At 33.6% G+C, this 22,404-nt stretch overlaps 1 protein-coding gene across 4 annotated transcripts in view; it reads left to right on the forward strand.

Moving 5' to 3' along the window:
- The window catches only part of NECTIN3 (nectin cell adhesion molecule 3), a 124,382-nt gene that overhangs the window by 53,437 nt on the left and 48,541 nt on the right, over positions 1-22,404 (forward strand). For 2 of the 4 annotated variants that reach the window (XM_037150140.2, XM_037150141.2), the window contains exons 6-7: positions 7,643-7,781; positions 10,123-10,204. In XM_037150140.2, coding sequence (XP_037006035.2) covers positions 7,643-7,781; positions 10,123-10,204 — 221 coding nt within the window. Of the gene's footprint in view, positions 1-7,642; positions 7,782-10,122; positions 10,205-14,315; positions 14,364-18,034; positions 18,254-22,404 lie in introns of those variants that run through there. The other 2 variants (XM_053663090.1, XM_037150142.2) reach the window with 2 other exon arrangements.

The raw sequence follows: 22,404 nt of genomic DNA on the forward strand, positions 1-22,404 counted from the left end.
TTGATAAATATAGTATTAAGGTAGTAGAGTAAGCTCTATTTATTCTGAATTGTTTCTGGTAGCCATATATTGGAAAGTTTTATAAAGATAACGTTGGCTAAGTATTTAGCATAAGAAACTAGTAAGTACAATGTATAAATGCAAAAAGTGAGAACAATATACCAATATTATATGAAAACATCTGATTTGAGTTTGATTTTGTTTTTTGGTAAATATTGTTAAAACAAAGTATATGAACAAGTAAGGAATTGTTATATGTAGAAGGAATCAATGTAAAATACAGGAAAGGAAGTAACCCTATTTTTAATTCTAATAGGGGATTGATTTATAAATCAAAATTTTTCCTGTTTACTAGTTAATTCAAAATGTATCATCTATATAAAATGAATCTTTTTATATAGTATAATCTGAAATTTCTCAAATTTTTGGTATATTGGGTTTAGATTGAATTTTAAATTGTACCAGTAATTTTTTTTTTGCCAAGGTACTTATCAGGTGTTAACCCCAATAGCCATACACCCAATATTTAAATAAAAGTAGGGTTTTTTTTTTTAGTTCTTCAGAAGCATATTTCTGGAACAAGCCTATAGCTCTGTATTACCTTCTTTGTCCTTCTAATTATGGTATTTGTTGGAGTTTGTGTGTACAACCTAGTTTTTCTCCAGTTGCGTGATGTTTTGTGGTATTTCAAAGTCTGTTTCTCTTCCCAAATAAAATTGTCAGGTTAAGGATACAGTTAAAGTTCAGGGAACACATAAATGGGTATGTTAGTCATTATAACCTTGGCTTTTAATTAATCATTTAATTCCTTTCTTATATGTACACATCATGAATACGTTTTCTGCCATCATGAGTTACTTTGTCTCTCTAGCTCTGATAATTTTAAATGTTTTTGCTGTGACTTGGACGTAATTCAGATTTTATAAATGGACCTTCAATATGGAATTAATGTTTAATAAAATATTTTTAAGTTGGCGTTTAGTGTTTTTCACTTACTGCTTGTGAGCTACTGTGGTTTAAAAAGCCATTTTTGCTAATTGTAATCACCTTCCTATTTTCTGTCTTTGATATTTAAAGTTATAATTATTTTTTCTAAGTCTTCCGTTATTTTTGAGCAAGCAGCAGTATTTTTTTTAAAATAACATTTTGACTGGATTAAGTTTGGTTTCCTTCTTGTACCAATAAAAACTCATGCATGAAAGAATCTTCATAATAACATATACAATATACAACTTGCTGGTTTTTTAAATGCTATTTTTTCTAATATATCCAATGAGCTGTACTTTCTTTCTTTTTTTTTTTTTTGAGTTGAGTAGTGATAAATTTTCATCAACAGCTGAAAACCAAACAGCTTACAAAAGCTTTTGCTGTACATACCCTTAGGGACTATTTCTTTTCTTGAACATAACAGTTATCATATTCATTTTAATTTAGATGTATAAAATGATTTAATTTTGAGATATTTTACTTGCCTTTATTTAATACCTGCTGTTTTATTTTGTTCTGGCTGAGTGTTATGGGTAAAGCAGAGAGAAAGTGATTTTAATAGAATAACTATAAAATATAAATAATCCTGAAAGAAGGTTAATTCAAGTCTTCATTTGCTTACAAGGATAGTATTTCTTTGTAGACAGATATGTAAATTTGCAGTCTCCTTTATGAGAAATATCTTATGGAAAACATCTTGAAGGGTTGTTTTAGACAAAGGTAACTAGAACTACAGTCCTTTGCCTTCTTTTTAAAAATATATGGAAATTTATACAAAAAACAGGATAGAATAATTGAATCTCCCTGCACCTGTTTCAAATATCAGTCCACAGCCAGTCTTATTTCTTTTAAACTCCTACCCACATAATCCCTCGTACCGCTCTTTCATCTGTAAATTCATCAGTATGTAGCTCTAAAAGATAAAGAATATTAGGAAGAAGTAACTGCAGATTCATTATTATACCAAAAAATTTGTGTATCAAGTGTCCAGTGAGTATTCAAATTTCTATTCATGTTTTTTTCAGTTTTAATTAGTATGAATATATGATCCATATATTTTGATTGGTTGAAATGTCTTCTAATCTGTATGTTCTTTGTGTGACAGTCCTCTTATTTTCTCTTTTTTTTTCTTACAATTTCTTGAAAAAATGGCTTGTCATACAGTGTCCCAGTTTAGATTGTGGCAGTTGCTTTTCTATGTAATTTACAATGAGTCCTAAAGCCTTGATGAGATTAAGGTTTTATTTGGGGAGGCAAGATTTTCTTAAATGGTGGTTATGGTATGTTCTTCTATATGACCAGCATATAATAACTGCTTTTCTTTTGCTATTAGCAGTTATATGATGTTCCAAGTCTAGATAAACCAAAAAGGACTCTATGTCTAGATCTGTTAACTGTTCTTTTCCCACACAGTGTGCTTTGATGTCTGGGTAGTTATGTCCATGTTGCTCCTTTTACCTGAAGTTCTCTTTCCTCCCTTTTCCACGCTGGCAAACCAGTTCATATTCAAGGTCCAGTTCAAATGACAGCTTTATGAAACTTCTTTCCCCTTTAGAACTAATAACTGCTGCTGTATTTTAGGTCAACTTTTATCTACCTTACCATAACTTCACATTTTATTTTAGTTTTTATCTATTTTGACATTTTAACCAATAAACCAAAACTTTATTGGTTAAAATTTAGTTTGTACTCCTAATATGTATAAGTCTATAAAGTATATATGTGCTACTACAGAATTTTGTTCTCTGCATTATAAAATATTCAAAAATAGAAGTTCTAACATCTGATGGAATATTTAAAAAATATTAATTTGTTTCACTAAATCAGTAATATTTGGGGAGACAATGTGTCTCCCCAAGCATTTTACCTATGGCCTGACACATGTTAGGTCATTGCTATAGGTAATTAGTTGGGTGTGTGGCTAAGGAGACTGACCTGACCCAAATAGAGAGCTTTTATTAAAAAGTAGTGAGATAAATGTTAGAATGGATGTAAATACTTAGATGAATAGATAAGTATTTTCAAAGGCTATTGAAAATAAAAGGATGAGGTCAGTTATGCAAAAAAATTGGCAATAGAGTCATCTGCGTTATGGGAACAAATAAAAGGTGGGAAGATAAGTTTGTGGGGGTATCACATTAACCTGTGAATCATGATGGTATCACCGAAGTTTTGGTGAAAGAAATCAAGGGGAAAAGGGACAAAACTTTCCCAAAGAGACAAAACTCATTGTTAGAAAGTGTGAAGAGAGACTATAGATTTCTGTACTCACCCATTTTAAATGATTTTAGCAAATTGCTGCAAGCATTTTAGTGCATATGCCTTAGTTTCAGGTGTGAATTAGGTGAGCATGTGTTTGAACAGCTTTCACATATTTTTTGTTTGTAATAAAGACCAGCTTAAGTTTATTATCTGTAAGGTATTTAATGTTTCAAAAATTAATGCAAGTTATTTCTTACACCTGTTAATTTTTTCAGTATGATTTGTAACTAAGTTTTGAACATTTTTCTCATAAGATGTATGCATCATATCTTTAATTATGAGTGGTATACTTTTGTTGTATTAGGGATGCCATTTTTTTCTGGTTTTGGAAGTGGGTTTTCAGTGTACGTGGGTTAATACGAATGCTGTGACGACAAAAAGCTCTTCTGAGAGATTAATGCACCAGTCTTTCAGTGTTTAATATTTCAGAACTACGTTTTTAAATTTTCATAAAATATACAAAATATGTTTAAAGTCATCGGCACTTTATAACTTACTTTTGGGTGCCTGAGCAGGTGTAGTAGGCAGTGCTCTCAGTCTTCTCACCTGTGCTGAATTAGGTCAGCTGCTTGTAAACATGGGTTTAATAGATTATCTCCTTGGGTGATGATGGTAATGTTACTTCATGTCATTCACTCAGTAAACTAGCTTTATCTTTTAAAAGGTCACATTTTTATACATTTGCTTAGTTTTTTTCTCAATGTAGTTATTTTTATTGGAAGGTAGAATCTATATAGATTTTTACGTGTGGGCAGGGATGTGGGGAGCCAGTGCTGGGGTTAAATTCTAAATTTTCACTGAAATTCTTCCATTTGAATGCAAGAAATTTTATCTCTTCCTTTGCATTTCATAAAAGTGTTGATCATCTGCTAACACCGTTTAATACAGTCTCTTTTCCTCAATTAGAAGAATCAAAAGTAGAAGTATGAAGTATACACTATATACTGTATTTTGCCATGTTTAATGTGCACCTTTTTGCACCAGTTTTTGAGGGGAAAAAAGGGTGCACATTATACATGCAGTGTTAATTCCATATTTGTGTAAAAGTTTTTAATTCTTTTAGTTATGCTTGTGTGTTAAAAGTGTAACTCTAGAAACCAGTAACAGTATGTATGTGTTCAAAAGTAAATGCTAAAATTCCTTTATAATATAAAAAGAAGTACCTAAATATAAAGTATAAAAAATGAATTTAAAAAATTTAAAAGTAAGATTTTTTTCTGAAAGTTTGGGACAAAAACACGGGTGCACATTGTACGTGGGAGTGCATTATATACTGCAAAATACATTTACATATTTAACATAATCTACCTATATGTAATAGCTTTTCCAATTGGTAAACAGATAGCTTTTCATCCAGTTGTACAGGTTCATACTTTCTAGCCTGTTCTGGTACTCAGAAGAGAATGGAAGCAGATGAAGTAAATATGCCCAAGTTATGATAAAAGAAAGTGTCATGGTTCAGGGGTGTCCAGCCTTTTAACAACTCTGCGCCACACTGGAAGAAGAGTTGTCTTGGGCCACACACTAAATGCATTGTGATCGATAATCAAAAAATCTCATAATGTTTTAAGTAAATTTAAGATTTTGTGTTGGACTGCATTCACAGCCATGCTGGGCTGCTTGCAGTCCTTGAGCTGCAGGTGGATGCCCCTGGCAGTCAACTGTCAGTTGAATCTAAGAGCTAGAAATTGTAAGACTAATGGGACAGCATTAATGGGGTAAGTAAACCATAATTTAAATATTTAGAAAATTGTATCTGTTTAGACTTGAGAATTACTTCAGAATATTAAAAATAGTATAGATTCAGAGTCAGGAATAACTTCAGGATATTAAAAGTCTGATTATGTTTTAGTACTTACAAAGAACTAAAAGTTTAATGTCATTGCTAAGATTAAATGAAAGGCTTTCTTGGAGGAGGAGTGAAGTTTGATGAATTTGTAGTGTGTACATTGAGAATCTTAACTTAGACTAATATTCAAAGAATACCCTGAGGTTTTCAAAACATTTTTCTTTGTACTGATTATAGAGAGAGGAGAAAGAGGGAGAGAAACATACATATGAGAGAGAAACATCAATTGGTGGCCCCTTGCATGTGCCCCAACTGGGGAGTGGACCCACAACTCAGGCATGTTCTCTGACTAGGAATCAAAGCCTCAATCTTTCTGTTCGCAGGTCAGCACCCAACCAACTGAGCCACACTGGCTAGGCCTAACCTGAGTTTTTGAAAAAATAATTTCAGAAGTATTGCTATAAATACTGTATGAGCTTCATTATCATCAAAACAATACTTAGTTAAATTCAGTATATTTGGACAAAAAAAGTAGGAAGCATACTGGGGGGGGGAGTTGTGCCAATGTCAAGATTTATGATGTTTGTCAAATAAGCTTGATATTGTAACCTTAATTAGTTTCAGTTTGCTTTTTAAAGACTGAATACAAAGCTATAATTTCGTGCTGGGGAAAGTGATAGTGTAGAATAGAAGATTATGTTTATGTCATTCCAAATTACTCTTACATTTGCAGGGGCAGAGTAATACTTGACTGGCATAGGTTTCAAATCTTTTTCTCATCTAGCACATATTCAGATGGTGGTAGTAGGGAGTAGAGAAATGAGCAACAATAGGAAGATAAACCAGGCATGTATCAGCAAGTGAGGGTAACATCCTGAATGATCGAGATGGTTGTAATGTTTAAAAATTGTATATTTTCCTGTTTTCAGATTCTGTTCAGTGTTTGAAAGGTGATTGAAATTGGTTGTTGGACACTCACTAGTGTGAGATTATTCTTAGTGTAGAATGAAGCTAATAATAAAATGACCTGTTAATAAACCCATGAATTTTTTTTAGTTTGCTAAAGAAATATTAACAATTGAAAAGAAGGCATTCTTTTTAGTAATCTAAAGTACCTACCACATGACTCACATTTTAATAAAAACCGTTCAAAAATATTTCTAAATATGTATTTGTATGAATTACTATGATGGTAAGTAGATAAAATATTTTGATACAAATAGTGTTTTAATTCCATTTAAATTTGTCACATTTGGATCCCAACAGTAATTGCAGTAATTTAAGAGTGTATATGAATGTCAGTTTAACTGAAAACTGAGAGCTCTTCATTACCAAATAGGTGGCCCCAAAAGAGTGCATATCTCAGGGGTGTCCAACCCATGGGTGAGCTATGAATGCAGCCCAACACAAAATCGTAAATTTACTTTAAACATGAGATTTTTTTGTGTGATTACCTGTCACAATGTGTTTAATGTGTGGCCCAAGACAACTCTTCCACTGTAGCCTAGAGTCATGAAAAGATTGGAACTCCTGCTGGATGTTGCAGAAAAACATTCTCTTCCCAGAAAGGACATAAGGATGGAGGCTTCTATCCTACCCCAACCCAGCTTTGTTATACTGTGCGTTCGTTACTACTCATTGATTGAATGGTCTTGAGCAGAATATTTAACTTTAGAACTGCAGTATCTTCATTGATAGAATGTTATCTTAAATATGTTTCTTATTGGTTAGAAAGATAAAATATATGTATTGAAAGTACTGTGTAACAATATGGTTATTGGAATTAATGTGCCTAAAATTATGCACATAAAATATATAGTTACAGTAATATTAGTAAATTTACTTATTTGGGAGTTAATAGGATGACTTAATTTTTAAGAATTATGTGAAATGCTACCTGCTAAATATGTTTTTAAAATCTTACAAAGTTTGTGGTGGAGGCTGGGAAAAATTGGTATTGAGAAATGATACAGTGTGTCAGTAGCCAGGAGATAAGGAAGAATTTTCATTTCATTTTTGCCACAGAAACACTAACTTAAGTGTGCTTTTTATTAAATTTGCATGAACCAACGGAAATTATTACTACTATTTTAAACTATTTTTAAAATTTTTTTAACAATGTGACTTTTTGACTATATCAAATCTGGGTTTTGTTGTTGATGTCCCCCTTCTTGAAGGTTTTTGGTTAATAGAATGTCTTTTATTTTTAAATGGAATAAAAATGGCAAATTGTCTATATTGTTGGCTAACTATTAAAGAATAGTGATTTTTTTAGTCAACTTTTAGAGTAAAAACTTAGCAATTTTCACTCTTTATTTTTCTCCAGATATTCTTTGCCCATAAAGAATAGATTCATTTGTTGATATTTAACCGGAGATATTCTTTTTATAACTTGAGAATAAAGCTGGAGTGCTAAGGTGACATCTGAAAAGCAATGAGGTTGTTAGCATAATGTTACAATAGTGAATCAAGTTTAGGGTCCCCTAAGGTTGCTATTGGATGTCATACTTCAATTAAATTTTCTTTGCACATGTAGAAATTAGGATATGCAAATTCAAGAACTCTTTAAAATTGTTTGAAAGCCTAATTTTTGTTACTTTACAGATGTTCCATTTAAGCAGACCTCTTCCATAGCCATAGCTGGAGCTGTAATTGGAGCTGTCCTCGCCCTCCTCATCATTGCTGTTTTTGTGACTGTGCTGCTGACTTCTCAAAAAAAGAGACCATCCTATATGGACAAAGTGTAGGTAACTTTTTTTTTGCCTATGTTCAACTGTGTATATTCGGTATGTGTCAGTCTTTATGTCTGTCTTTATAGCTACTAATAGGAAAAGTGACAGGGATGACAGTAAAGGCACTGTTAGATCTTTGTGCAATGACCACGGTCTCATCAGAATGTCTCAAATCATGTGTTGGTAAATACACTGTCAAGGGCTGCTGGAGACAAATGTATTAGACATCCTCTTCACCTACAGCACATTAGACACCTTTCCAATGGCAACATGACACTCAGTATTGTCCTGCCTTCTGAAAAAAAATGTAGGTTCGATGAAGTGGATAAAACATGTTTAAAAAAGGCCTTAGAGGTTTAGTGGCTTCTTCAGATTGTATATGTCTGTTTTATGTATAGCTGTAACTTAACTTTCAACAGATGAGTTATCAAAAACAGAGTTTTAAAGCTTTTTTCCTTAAAGAATTTTGGTTTTGGTTAATTGTAAAACTGGGCATCATTTTTAGTTAAGGAGAAAGCAGTGTGTTTGGTCTAATCATTGAGATAGAATTATAAGCAGAAATTGCACCTTGCTGTAGAATGTCCCAATTCATTTGATTCCATCGACAGCCGTGTGGCTTCATTTGTGAAATAAGAAGAATTTTGTCCAACACATGTCACATCGTTGTGTTAAGATAATGTTTATGGACTCTGAAGTTCTATATAAATTGCATTATTTTTTGTTTAGGTATTACAGTTTTTCTATTAGGACATAAGGCTGGCTCTCAAAATTGTGTGTCTTCTGCGTTTATAAATACTTTGTATATACCTATAATCTGTCACAGTTATAGCACTCATCATTTTGCATTGAAGATGCCTGGAAGTTATTCTGAGCTTACCACAATCAAATTAGTGCTATGACCATGAACCAGTCACATGACTTTTATGAGCTTCAGTTTTCTCACCTAAATGAACTGTGGCCCTGTGGACCCATAAAGTTGCTAAGATTTTCCTTAGATGAAAGGAAGTAATTAACTTAAATTAAAAAACTGTACTCTTTCAGTGCAATTTCTGTAAGACAATGTCATTCGTTAGTATTTCAAGAGTGACCAGTATGTGATTCACTTCATCTTAATTCCCAGATTATCTCAAGATTTTCTATAATTTCAAAAACATAATTTACTAATAGACTAGTAAATCCACATAACCATTACATTTATTGTTTGAATTCTGTTTATTTAAAATATTATTTATTGCCCAAATTGAGAAGTTTATTAGACCATGGAGAATTTGTAATTACTTTGTCCTCTCTGATATGCATTCTTTATCCTTTAATATAAGTAACATTTTTGTTTGATTTACTAATCATAAGTACTGAAAATTACTTACCTTTGATCTTCAAAAGTTAGAATATATAAAATTTCTTAACATGCAGAAACCTGCAAGATATATTTAACTCTGTTTTTATTATAATTTAACCATGTTTAACATGCATGAAAATACTAGTTTTTTTAAAACAGATTAAGTCATTTTTGGCAAAAAATGCATCTCTTAAAGTTGTAATGGTCTCTATATATTTCCAGTTGCAAGATGTATAATGAATGATCTGTAGATTGAAAATACTGATTTGCATGATAAATATTCTAAGAGTGGCCATGCTTTTGAAAATCAGTTTTGGAAGTATTTCCAAATACAATCTTAAACCTTTCTTAATTTCGTTTTTAGGTGTAGTCTTTTAAGTTATTTTTATGACTCTTTAGAATTAACTGCCTTCCATTATACATGTTTACTGCCCCTTTTTAATTATTTATTTATTTTTCAAAGAGAGGGGAAGGGAAAAAGAAAGAGAGGGAGAAAAACATCAATGTGTGGTTGCCTCTCACAAGTCCCCTACTAGGGACCTGGCCCACAACCCAGGCATGTGCCTTGACTGGGAATCTAACTGGCAAGCCTTTGGTTCGTAACCTGTGCTCAATCTACTGAGCTACACCAGCCAAGGCCACATGTTTACTGTCTTTAAAATGTTAGTAAGCACAGTTAGATTTAAAAATGTGCAATACATAAATAAATTGGTCATGTACTATATCACTGGTTTAGTAAGATTTTGCAAAAAAAATGCTTCTACTGGAATTGCTTCTTTAAATATGCATCTATTAGATTGTCTTAAACATTGGAACCTTTAAAACCAGTTTATTTTCCATATGTGATAGGTTAGTACAAATGTAAAACCTAAATTAAATATGTAGTGTACACTAGTATATAAATGTTAGTAAGAGGAAAATATCCTCAAAAATTGAGATATCTCTGTTTTTCTCTTCTCTTTTTTATTTTTGCTTAATATTGCAGTCACATTTTTTTAACCTTTTTAATGCAGGATTGACCTTCCACCCACACATAAACCACCTCCTGTGTATGAAGAACGGTACCCCTCTTTGCCTCAAAAAGAGCTGTATCAGGTAAGCGTTCATGAGTACACTTGAAATAAAATACATGCTAAGCAATGTATATTATTTGTTTCAAAATATTATCTTGTCACGATAAATTAAATATTGCATAGTAATATATAATCATTTCTCTGAAAAATTTAGGTGATCAAATGTCGTCCACATATTGGTAAGAAAAAAAAAGTAATGGCCACTGTAGCTAAGACAAACTAACGCCATATTAGGAGTACCAATTTTACTAAAGCCATGGCTGAAGACATTGTTAATACAGTTTTATTGACATAGAGATTCATTATAAAATACTCATTTTTATATAAAATAAAAAGTAAAAATATTGAATGTCTTTGGGTAGGGTGTCATGAACAACTTTTTCTCCTTGGAGTAATTTTTTCAGTGTATTCAAGGTCTAAATTTCAGTTTTTCTTTATTTAGCAACAAAAGGTTTAGATTCCAATTTAAAAGTTTGGATAGAAATATTGGGCTGCCAACTACACTTACAATAACTTTTAACAATTTCTTTTACAATCAGTTGACAGTAATTCATGTGAAAGTATTGACTCAGTGCTTCTGTCTCATGTTCTATCCTTAGATTAACATGCTCTACCTCAGGAGCGTATTCAGAACACCGTCAGAATGTTTGAATACTTTTATTTTTAGCTTTAAGTTTTTCTGTTTTGTTTTTTCTCTATCACCCATGCAACCTGTTGGGGCTCTAACCATATATTGGAGTTTTATTACCTGTGGGAATGTTCTATAATAGTTGATTCTTAAATATGTCCTGTATCTTCAACTTCAATAAGGCAAATCATTTGCTCCCCAATTAATTTATTTAATTTGTTGGAAAACTTCACGGGAATATATCTTTTGATGTATTTTCAGTTTTTCTTTCTTCCTTGATCATATAGTTAGTCCATTGCCCCACCAGGGGGCCAGGGGAACATTCTTGGCAGGTGAACCCACTGACAATGGGTACCAGCTTTGTCATTTTACACAAGTTGAATGTCTTAGAGGTGAAGACATGCCATCTTTTGTCACCTCTTGTTTCACATAAATAGTGTAACCTCACATTTCTTTTGGCAAATAAATGATGTTAACAAGTAGTGTGAAATGCCAACAGAATTTTTAACTAGAGCTGGTAACTGCTGCAGAAGGGTAGCTGTCTTCCTCTTTCCGCAAAGGGAGCGGTTAATCAGAGGATTTCTAGATTCAGTTGGGGCACGTGTATAAGAACATTGTTAGTCATTTTCTAGGATAGTTCTAATTATTTTATTGTTTGTATAATTAGTTGATTATATAGCTTATTATTATTCAATATTTCAAGTTAAATATTTATAAGAGCTTCTGAGTTGGAAAAAATCATTTGGCTCAGATCATTTATCCTGAGTTTTAGTTAAGAAAATATGATTGCTATGTATGTAGGTGCTGCTAAATAAAGACAAAAGGAAGGTTTTTTTCTTGAAATATTTAAGTTGGCTGTGGTACAAACTGCAATTTCTAATATTCCTGAAGTCAGGGAAGGCTTCCTGGGTGGATTTATTTTGAAGGTAGAAGTTTTTGAAGCATGTGATAAAATTAGTTGTTGATTAGAGTAATTTTACTTGTAGTAATTTGGATAATCAAAAGCATAAATCTGGTGAAAACTAAGAGTTCTGTGGAAAAGTGATGGAAATTTCAGAAAGAAAATTGATAGGAGAGCACCTGTATATATAAAATCAAGCAGGTGAAAAATATAATTGTTTTCCTCTTCTAGCCGTAAAACCGATTCCATAAAATATTGCGAAGGGTAGGCTAGTTGCCCTCATTTCCCTTAGGAGAGGCAGAACTTGATTTTGAGATGAAATAACTCTTAATTCTATAAAGCTTTCAAGAATAATATAGGCTAAACTCATTATCCATCAGTAAGACAGTTTATGACTCATGCATTATAATATCATATGTTACCATAATTATGTGGCTGTTTGTGTTTTCGTTAGTGTTGTGATATTAAAATGTAAATTTTATAGAACTATTCCCTGGTTAGTGAGAAATCTATGTATAAGTGCATAGCTACTGTCTAATTAGTTTCATGCCGTGATAGCATGTGGTAATACTCTTATGTCTTCTGATGTTCTAGTTCACGAGATAACATGTCAATTTTAAACTAATCTCTACTTAAGTCTTTAGCCCTCACCCCACACAGCCAGGCCTAGTGACCTAGTGAGCCAGGCCATGCTCCCAGATGTCACCATGACTCTCTTGTTCTACCCATCAGTGTTCTACCACTGAGAGCCCACAGCAGGAAGCAGTTTCTCATACCCACATTTTTCTGCCCTGCTTAACCATTAATGGCTCTTGCAATAGTAGAGCCAAACCTCATCCCGGAGAACTTTCCCTTAAATATAAGTTAGTCAGAAGAATGAGGCCTGATAAGGTGAAGAAGCAATATTCTGATTATGAACTATTACTGTACTGCCGAGAGAACGAATGCACGGAGGCGTGCATAAGCACGAGGGCAGTGAAAAGGAATGTCTCTCATGGAGTCAAAATGTAATTAAGAAATGCCATCAGCTTGTCAGAGTTTTAGATAATCCTACATTTTTTATGTTTTATTTTCACAACATCATATTTAATACATAAATATATTCTTTTTTAAGATTTTATTCATTTATCTTTAGAGAAGCAGAGAGGGAGAGCAATATCAGTGTATGGTTGCCTCTCGTGTTTCCCCCATTGGGATTTGGCCTGCAACCAGGCATGTGCCCTGACTGGGAATCGAACACGATCCCTTATTTCATAAATATATTCTTGATTCAAAAATACTATGTAAATTTATAGAGTAAACTGCAACAGTCCTCTTATTTACCCATCCCCAAATAGATAATTTCCTTCCTCAGAAATCATCATTGTGATCTCAGACTTTTTCCACACATTTACTTTCATGCTTATATCATCCATATTTAAATCTACAAATATTAAAAAAAATACCAACATGACCTTTGCCAGGTAACTTAGTTGGTTACAGTGTTGTCTGATTTGCTACAGTTGTGGATTTCATCCTCAGTCAGGGCACATACCTAGGTTATTGGCCTTATACCCAGTTGGGACACATATAAGAATCAACCAATGAATGAATAAATAAATGGGTATAAACAAATGAACATTGTTCTCTCTCTCTCTCTGTCCATCCTTTCCTCCCCCTCTTCCTCTTTTTCTCTTTCAAATCAATAAATAAATTTATAAAAAAACATAAATGTAGTCATAGAATACATATTCTAGAAATTAGTTTTCCCCTTTTTTATAGACCATTGTTTTTCAGAGTGGCCCATGTTACTACCTTTACCAAATCCTTTGAGTTATTAAAAATGAAGACTCTTGAGCATAACTTCAGAATCTCTGTGTTAGAGGCAGTGGGTATTTTACATAGCTCGCCAGGTGAATTTTAATGCACATTCATGCCTGAGAAATATTTCTTTCTCTGTATCCATTTTAATGGCTGAAATAGTATTCCATCATGTTGACATACCACAAATAACCTATTTTCCTAGCTTGTTTCCTATTTTTTCCATAACATAATTATTGAAGTAAAGGGTACTCTTATGTGCTTTGTAGTACACATATGCCCATAAAATACATGCAAAGAAATATATGCAAAAGAAATGTGAAAATTTTTACATTTAAATAGGTACCATATTGCTGGCCAGACTAGCTTTATCAGTTTATATTCCCATAAATAGTACAGTAGTCCCTCCTTATCTGTGATTTCACTTTCCACAGTTTCTGTTACCCTTGATACACATACTCAAAAAAATGTTTAATGAAAAATTCCAGATATAAACAATTCATAAGTTTTAGGTTGTGTTGTTCTGAGTAGTGTGATGAAATCTCAAACCACCCCACTTCATGAATTATTCCTTTGCCTAGTGTATCGTTGTTGTATAAGCTACTCACCCACTAGTCACTTTTCTCAGTTAATCAGATCAACTGTTGTGGTATCACAGTGCTTGTGTTCATATAACCTTTATTTTACTTAATATTGGCCCCAAAGCTATCTGTATAACCTTTACTATAATATATTATAATCTGTTATCAGTTATTGTTGTTAATCTCTTACTGTGCCTGATTTATAAAGGAAACTTTATCATAGGTAGGCACATATAGGAAAAAACATAGCATATGAGGCCTGTTTGGAAAAAGTCCAGCCATTGTTTCTATAACAAGAACAGTTTGCACAACATCAATGTAACGTTGCAGCCAAGGAGAGCGGACTGGAATGCACATGAGTGAACAATGACAACTTCACTGTACTAGTCAGTGGGGATGGTACATGCTGTTGAGTGAGCATGTGTACTGTGTGGCCATCACATTCAAAATGACTGAGCAAGTAGAGCAGCGAATCTACATCAAATGTTGTGTTAAGGTTGAACATACCTCCACAGAAACTATTTGAAGGATTCAGAAAGCTTTCCAGAAAGATACAACAAATGCAGGGCAATCAAAAATGTGGCACAAACACTTCAAAGAGGGTTGAGAATCTGTTGAAAGTGATCCACATTCTGGAAGGCCTGCAACAAGCAGAACACCTGAGAATGTTAAACATGTACGGGCTGCAATCAACAAAGATCAGCAACCAACAGTACAAGAACTAGCAGCTGATCCTGGAGACTTCAAAAACTACTGTGTCTGAGAATTTAACACAGGATCTCGGCATGAAATGTGTTGTGGCGAAATTTGTTCTATAGCTTCTGCTGCCAGAGCAGAAGGAATATCATGTTGCAGTCGCTAATGACTTGATTCAAACCTCTATCAGTGAACCAGATTTCCTCAAGAAGGTTATAAACAGAGATGAATTGGGTCTATGGCTGTAATCTGGAAGTGAAAGCTCAGTCATCACGATGAGCCCAGTCATTCCAACGGCAGTGATCTGGTTCTCATGTCCGAAGAAGGCATGGCAAAGTCTCAGCAAGAGCATGACTGTGTAACTGTGTTTTTTGATTGGGAATGCGTTGTCCATCACAAGTGTGCCCCTCTAAGCCAGATAATTACTAAGGAGCACTACCTCAACGTTCTTTGTTGGTTGAGAGATAGAACAAAAAGCCACAGCTAGGGGCAGCTGGTGATCGGCAGCTGCATCACGATAATGTGCCTTCTCGTGCATCACGTCTCATGTAGAGTCTTTTGGCAAAATGTCAAATCACCAGGTGACTCAGCCCCTCTATGGCCCAGATTGGGTGCCCTGCAACTTCCGTCTTTTCCCAAAGGGAAGGGTCACCAGTTCGATTCCTGTTTGGGGCACATGCTTGTCTTTCCCAAAGGGAAGTGATTTCAGACTGTTGAGAAGATTCAGGAAAGTACAATGGAGCAGCTGACGGTGATTCTAACAAAGGATTTTGCAGTTTTTTGAACAGTGGAAAAGACACTGGGAGAAATGTTGAGGTCCCAGGGTGCCTACTTTGAAGGGGACTGAGGTATCATTGGCCTGTGTACAATGTTTCTTGCATCTTCTTCATTAAAAATCTCTTTTTTGTAATACATGGCTGCATACTTTCCAGACAGATGTCATATAAAGGGTCTGGTACTGTCTGTGGTTTCAGGCTTCCACTTGGAGGTCTTGAAATAAATTCCCCACAGATAAGGGGGCACTATACAGATTAAAACTCACTTCCCTCCAATAGTATACCACATAGATTAGAGGGAGTATGTATGTATATTAAGACTTGTTTCCTTCTTTAATACTGTTTAGTAGAACTTCTCTTTCTGCCAGTTTGATAAAACTAAAAAAGTTCACGTAAAAGCTGTGTAGAGATTATCTGATGAAGTTTAATGATTGCCTATTTGTTTTCTGTTAATTGCCTATTTCTTAATTGTTTTTAAATTTCAGTTACCTTTTTGATCTTGTTAATTTTGTAGCAGCTTTTTCATATGGACAATAATCTTTTGTCTTATGTTTATCTCATTTTTCAACATTGCAGTGTCATAGAGAAGGTTTAGGTTTTTATGTGCTCAGACTTACTTGTCTTTTCCCATATAGTTTCTGGATGTTGTATGAAGTCTTTTCTTGGTATATGATTTCTACATTTTTTATTATGTTTATTATAGGCATTTTGAGTATTTTAATTTTCAATGGGCTTCTCCCCACCGTATTGCCATAGCTTTTTCTAATTGGTTATTATTAGCATATAGAAATACTTTGGTTTTTTAATATAAATATTTTATCTAGCCTCTTTTCTCAAATTTCGTACTCATTTTAATAGCTTTTTTAGTTTATTTTCTTGAATTCCCTAGATATGTAATCAATTTGCTACAAATAACAAGTTATGTTTTTATTTCTTATTTGTAGTAATTTACTTACTTATTTTGTGGTGACTGGGGCCTGTAGCAGAGTTCTCAGTGCTGGTAGTTGCAGGAGGCTTTATCTTAAATGAGCTTCAAATCTGGCATGAAATGCTGGATACCAATATAAATTTATTTGTATTAAAATTTGGACAACACCATGCATTCTGTGAATAATGCTATGCTTTAGCCTTGCATTTGAGGAGTTTTATACTTGGATATGAAAATAATATTTCCTAAACCAACTAAAGTGATCCAAGAAACATTTTCAGGAAAAAAACATGTAATGAATAGTTTGGTTTCTGATATGGAAAAATCCAGATATAAATGTAAATCTTTTAGAATACTCTGTTTTAGCCTAAAATATCATTTATTCTTGAAAAGCCAGGACTAGTAGATTCCTTGAAATAGGTACTATTATTTGACTACTGATTTCAATCAAGCAGCAATATCTAGGGAATGTGGCTTTTAGATTATTTTTATAATGCTGACTTACTGCATTATTAAAAGCTTTGTAATATCGTGAACTGTTGTAAGATTTTTTTCTCCTTAATATCCATATTTGCAGAAGAAATGATCTGTCAGATGAATTTTGGTAAATTTTTAACTTTCAATAACTGAAAATGTTTTATGGGCAAGTATTTCAGGTGTGTTGAAATATACAGGTCAATTTTCATGGTTTAAAACATTTGTTATATGCAAGGTGTGTGTTAACATTCTATATGATGAAATGGGATATATGTGTAAAGCACTTGAATGACTGAATTCAGTGAAGAAGCTGCTTTTTTGTGTGAAACACCATTTTTACTAAAAAGAATGACTAAAAATTTATGGTCATCCAATCTTGTATTTTGCAGACATTTTTCTCAAACATCAATGAAGAAAACATATCACTCAAGACAAATAACTAACAGTGTTTTTTACCAGTGAAAAAATTTGGTTTCTAAGTAAAAATTATAATTTTTATAAAACTTCTATCTGCCAGCATGAGATTGACATTCATGGAGAAACTAATGAATCTGATTTTTTAGTATTGAATACTGAAAAGTATCCATGTTTTAAAGATCTGTATTACTTAGAACCAATAATTTCCAAATGACCAATGCATGCTGTAACAAAATCATACATGGATGAAATATCCACTCAAAGAACAAGGTAGCCTCAGCTGGTGTAGCTCAGTTGGTTGGGCATCATCTCACAAACCGAAGGGTCACAGGTTCAATTCCCATTTGGGGCACATGCCTGGGTTGAGTGTTCAGGCCCAGGTCAGGACGCATGCAAGAGGCAACCAACCAATTGATGTTTCTCTCTCACACTGATGTTTCTCTCCCTTTCTTTCTCTCTCCTTTGCCCTTTTGTTCTTTGAAAAAAGGGACAAACATTTTCATATCATACAGCATGAAATGTTTTTTGATATGTTTTCAGCTAGCAGCTAACCTCAAGTAACTACCATTTGTTGAAATTTGATATAGTATTAAGGGGAATTTTCTCAAATATCTGAAAATACTATTAAAATACTCTTCTATTTTCCAGCCATGCATCTGTGTGAGGCCACTTTTTTCTTCATAGATTTCAACCAAACCACATTTTGCAACATGTTGAATGCTGTAACAGATATGAAAATCAAGCTTTCTTCTTTTGACTCAGATATTGAGAAGATTTGCAAGATGTACAAAAAGAATAATAATAAAAGGCCATTTCTATCACCTTTGCTTCAGAAAACCTTTTTTTCATTTCAAAGATGCTATTTATATTAACACATTATGGGTCTATTAGGCATTAAATTAAGTACTTTAAATTTTCTTAGTTTTAATTAATATGATAAATATAGATAGCTAGTACCCATATAAATAAAACTGCTTAGGGTCATCAAAATTTGGAAGTATAAAGTGATCTTGAGGCCCCAAATTTGAGAACCTCTGCTGCAGACCAGAAGCAGTGTGAAGGCCAGAACTATGTTACCCTGCTTAGGACTGTGTTCCCAGGGCACAACACAATGCTTGGCACATTGTAGGTAACTAATTACAATTTTTGAATGACTAAGTCCAAGAAAGAATCAGGCTTCTCTTACATTCTCTTTAGTCTGTGATCTACGAAAATTTCTACGCTATTTATTCTAGAATATTCATGTTGCAGATACTATGTTTCAGTATGTTTAATGTTAGCATATATATCATGTATCAAATATTAATATCCTGTGTATGAAAAAGAACAGAGGGAATGACTCTACAGAAATATTCTAAAATGCTGACAATGATTGTCTTTGTATTAGACTCTAGTGAATATTATACTTTTTGTTATATTTTTCTATAGTTCCTTATTTGTCTGCAGTACTTTTTCTCCCCTCTGTCAGCAGCCTTTTAGCAAAGGAAAATACAGATCTGTTGAGAACCTGAATTACAGAATTGAATGTTGAATCAGTTTTACTTGTTACAGCAGTACTTGCACTGAGTTTACTGTCAGAAGAAATGATTTTTCCCCTAATAATTCACTATTGTAGATCACATTCTTTAGTACATTCTTGTAAATGTTCATGGCAGAGTGTTACAGAGGAAGTTTTTCTACATAGTTTATTTTGAGGATATAATATATACAAAACAATATAAAAGTGTTTTCTAACATATGACTCCCATTTTCATTCCTATTTAGTCTATCCCCACCACTTCTACAGAAAACAACTTTTATATAGTTTTTGTTTGTTTTAATATGGTCTAGGATAGACAAGAAAACACATACATTTTAACTTACACAAAGATAACATACTTACACTGTTACGTATGTTGACATTTCTTCTTTATATATACTAGAGATCTTTATTGAGATGCAAAGCATTCTCATGTCTAAATAGGACACTAATGCATATATATTACAGAGTTTGTAATGTCAAAATATTTTAATAAACCAATAGTGTTATAGTGAATAGCTTTGTACATTTGGTATTTGTATGTCTACAAGTATAATCTGCAGGATAGATTTTTAAAAATATATTTTATTGATTATGCTATTACAGTTGCCCCAATTTTCCCCTCTTTTCCTCCTCCACCTGGTCCCCCCATTCCCTCTGGCAGTCCCTTCCCTTAGTTCATGTCCGTGGGTTATGCCTATAAGTTCTTTGGCTTCTCCATTTCCTATACTGTTCTTAACCATCCCCATGTCTATTTTGTACTTACCAATTTGTACTTCTTATTCCCTGTTCCTTTTTCCCCATTCTCCCCCTTGCCCATCCCAGTTGAAAACCCTCCATATGGTCGACATTATCTGTGACTCTGTTCCTGTTCTGCTTGTTTGCTTAGTTTGTTTTTTAGATTCAGTTGTTGATAGTTGTGAATTTGTTGCTATTTTAATGTTCATAGTTTTGATCTTCTTTTTCTTATATAATTCCCGTTAGCATTTCATATAATAATGGCTTGGTGCTGATGAACTCCTTTAGTTTTACCTTGTCTGGGAATCACTCTATCTGCCCTTCATTTCTAAATGATAGCTTTGCTGGATAGCTTTGTCGGTCCTTGCTTTTCATCACTTTGACTACTACTTGCCTGCAGAGTTTCTTTTGAGAAATCAACTGATAGTCTTATGGGAGCCCCTTTGTAGGTAGCTGTCTCCTTTTCTTTTGCTGCTTTTATGATTCTCTCTTTATCTTTAATCTGGCATTTTAATTATAATGTGCCTTGGTGTAGTCCTCTTTGGGTCCAACTTCTTTGGGACTTTGTGTGTCTATTCCTTCACCAGATTTGGGAAGTTTTCTTTCATTATTTTTCAAGTAAGTTTTCAATTTCTTGCTCTTCCTCTTCTCCTTCTGACACCCCTATCTGTGATTCAGATGTTGACACTTTTGGAGATGTCCCAGAGGCTCCTCATTCTATTCTTTTTTTAAATTTTTTTCTTGCTCTTTTGATTGAATGCTTTTTTCTTCCTTGTTCATTTACTAGATTTTTTTTTATTTCTTTTAGTTCAACCTTCATTTCTGCCTAGGTCTTTTCCTATGTTGTTGCAGTACCCCATGAGTTCTTTGAGCATACTGATACCAGTGTTTTGAACTCTGCATCTGATAGGTTGATTATCTTAATTTCATTTAGTTCTTTTCCTGGAGTTTTGTTCTCTTCTTTCATTTGGGCCATATTTCATGTCTCCTCAATTTGGCAACTTCTCTATGTTTGTTTCGGTAGAGTTGCTTTCACTCCCTGTCTTAGTAGTGTGGCCTGTTGTAGAAAAGGCACCTGTAAATTGTGTGGGGCAGAATCTTAGGCCATCACCAAGGCAGGGCAACCTGCTTCACTGCTTTGTGGCCCTGTGTAGGGGGAGGGCTCAGGGTGCGGTGCTGCTGCCTGGCTTTGGGAGACTGTCCAGGAGGAAGCTGTGCCCTGGCACTCATGCATTGCAGGGTAAATTTTTAATCTTGATCTTCATCAAATAGTAAATGTGTTTGTACTTTTGATAAATATTGTCAAGTTGTCCTCAATAAATACTGTATCACTTTCACTTCTATGAGTAATGCTTGGAAATGCCTCTTTATCCTAATCCTCACCAATAGCATATGTGTTTTGCTTGGTTATTGGTAATATGATAGGTAAAAAATAGTATGTACATATATTATTGTAACTTTGCACCCTCATTACTAGTGAGTTTCAGCATCTCCTCAAGTCTGTAAAAGGCCATTTTTTTCCCTGCAAACTGTCATTCATTTTTTAAATTTTATTTTAATTGTTGTTCAAGTACAGTTTTCTGTCTTTTACTCCTATCCCAGCCCACCCACATACCCAGCCCTCCCCACTTCCCTCCCATTTCTACCCCCCCTAGTTTTTGTCCATGTGTCCTTTATACTTGTTCTTGTATGCAAACTGTCATTCTTTTGTGTGCTTATTTACTGGCCAAAATTATGAGCACTTAAACATAAGTAAATATGAAACTTTTTGTTTTGATTGCAACGTGAATGGTATGTACATTGCTCCTTGGTATCAAAATTTGTGGTACGGAAGGTTTAATAAGATGAATCATACATTCCCATTGATGTATAAAATAAAATTAAAAATGGAAAGCTGTGTTTTGACTAGAACTCAAATATAAACTATGTGGTTTAGAAATATGTTATTTTCCTACTTGTTATCAAGTTCTAGAGTTAGAGATATGCTCTCCAAGTATCTTAATTTCAGTTACTAATGATGCCATATTTTACTTAAGGCTTTCTAGAACCTATCACTCCTTAGAGTTTTATAGATCCCCATTATTCTCAAAACTCATCTTTCCAACACAGCACTGCCATCTTCCAATTATATATATATACACATATACACACACATATAGTTAAGCCTCTTGTGTTAATTAACATTGATGGTCTGGTTTTCTCCCAGGATCTATTTTAACATATTTCCAGAAACTACCAATAGTTACAGGCTTTGGGGCAGGGAGAAAGGAGGGAGGGAAGAATATGATAGAAGAGTTAACATTTTTCTTCCAAATTAGAGGAGACTGTGACTGAGTGGATTGAGCATTTCTAGCATTGAGAAGCAAAAAAGTTCTCATCTTGCATGAAAGGCAGTTAATAGGCAGTTGCAATGAATAAGACAAGTACTGTGTTTTTTGGACTATAAGACACCCTTTTACCCCCGCTCCCTTCTCAAATTTGGGGGGAATCACGGTTGTTAATGCTGCTGTTGAGTTCTGTTTACATCTACATTGGCGAAATATTATGTTATTAAATATTTTACCACATCTTTTGCTTCAGGTTTTTTTTCCTATTTTCCTCTAAAACCTAGGTGCATCTTTAAGGTCTGAAAAATAGTAGTCAAAGAATTGTAAGAACATGTTGTGGTTTGAGGAGGGAAAAACTTTTGTGAGCAAGAAAGCTTGGATGAAATAGTGATTTATAAACTAATAATATTGAAAATATATTCAAATGAAATATA

Source organism: Artibeus jamaicensis, unplaced genomic scaffold (genome assembly GCF_021234435.1).
Source record: "Artibeus jamaicensis isolate MK-2021 breed Jamaican fruit bat unplaced genomic scaffold, CSHL_Jam_final contig_3126, whole genome shotgun sequence".
In the NCBI taxonomy this organism is placed as follows: Eukaryota; Metazoa; Chordata; class Mammalia; order Chiroptera; family Phyllostomidae; genus Artibeus; species Artibeus jamaicensis.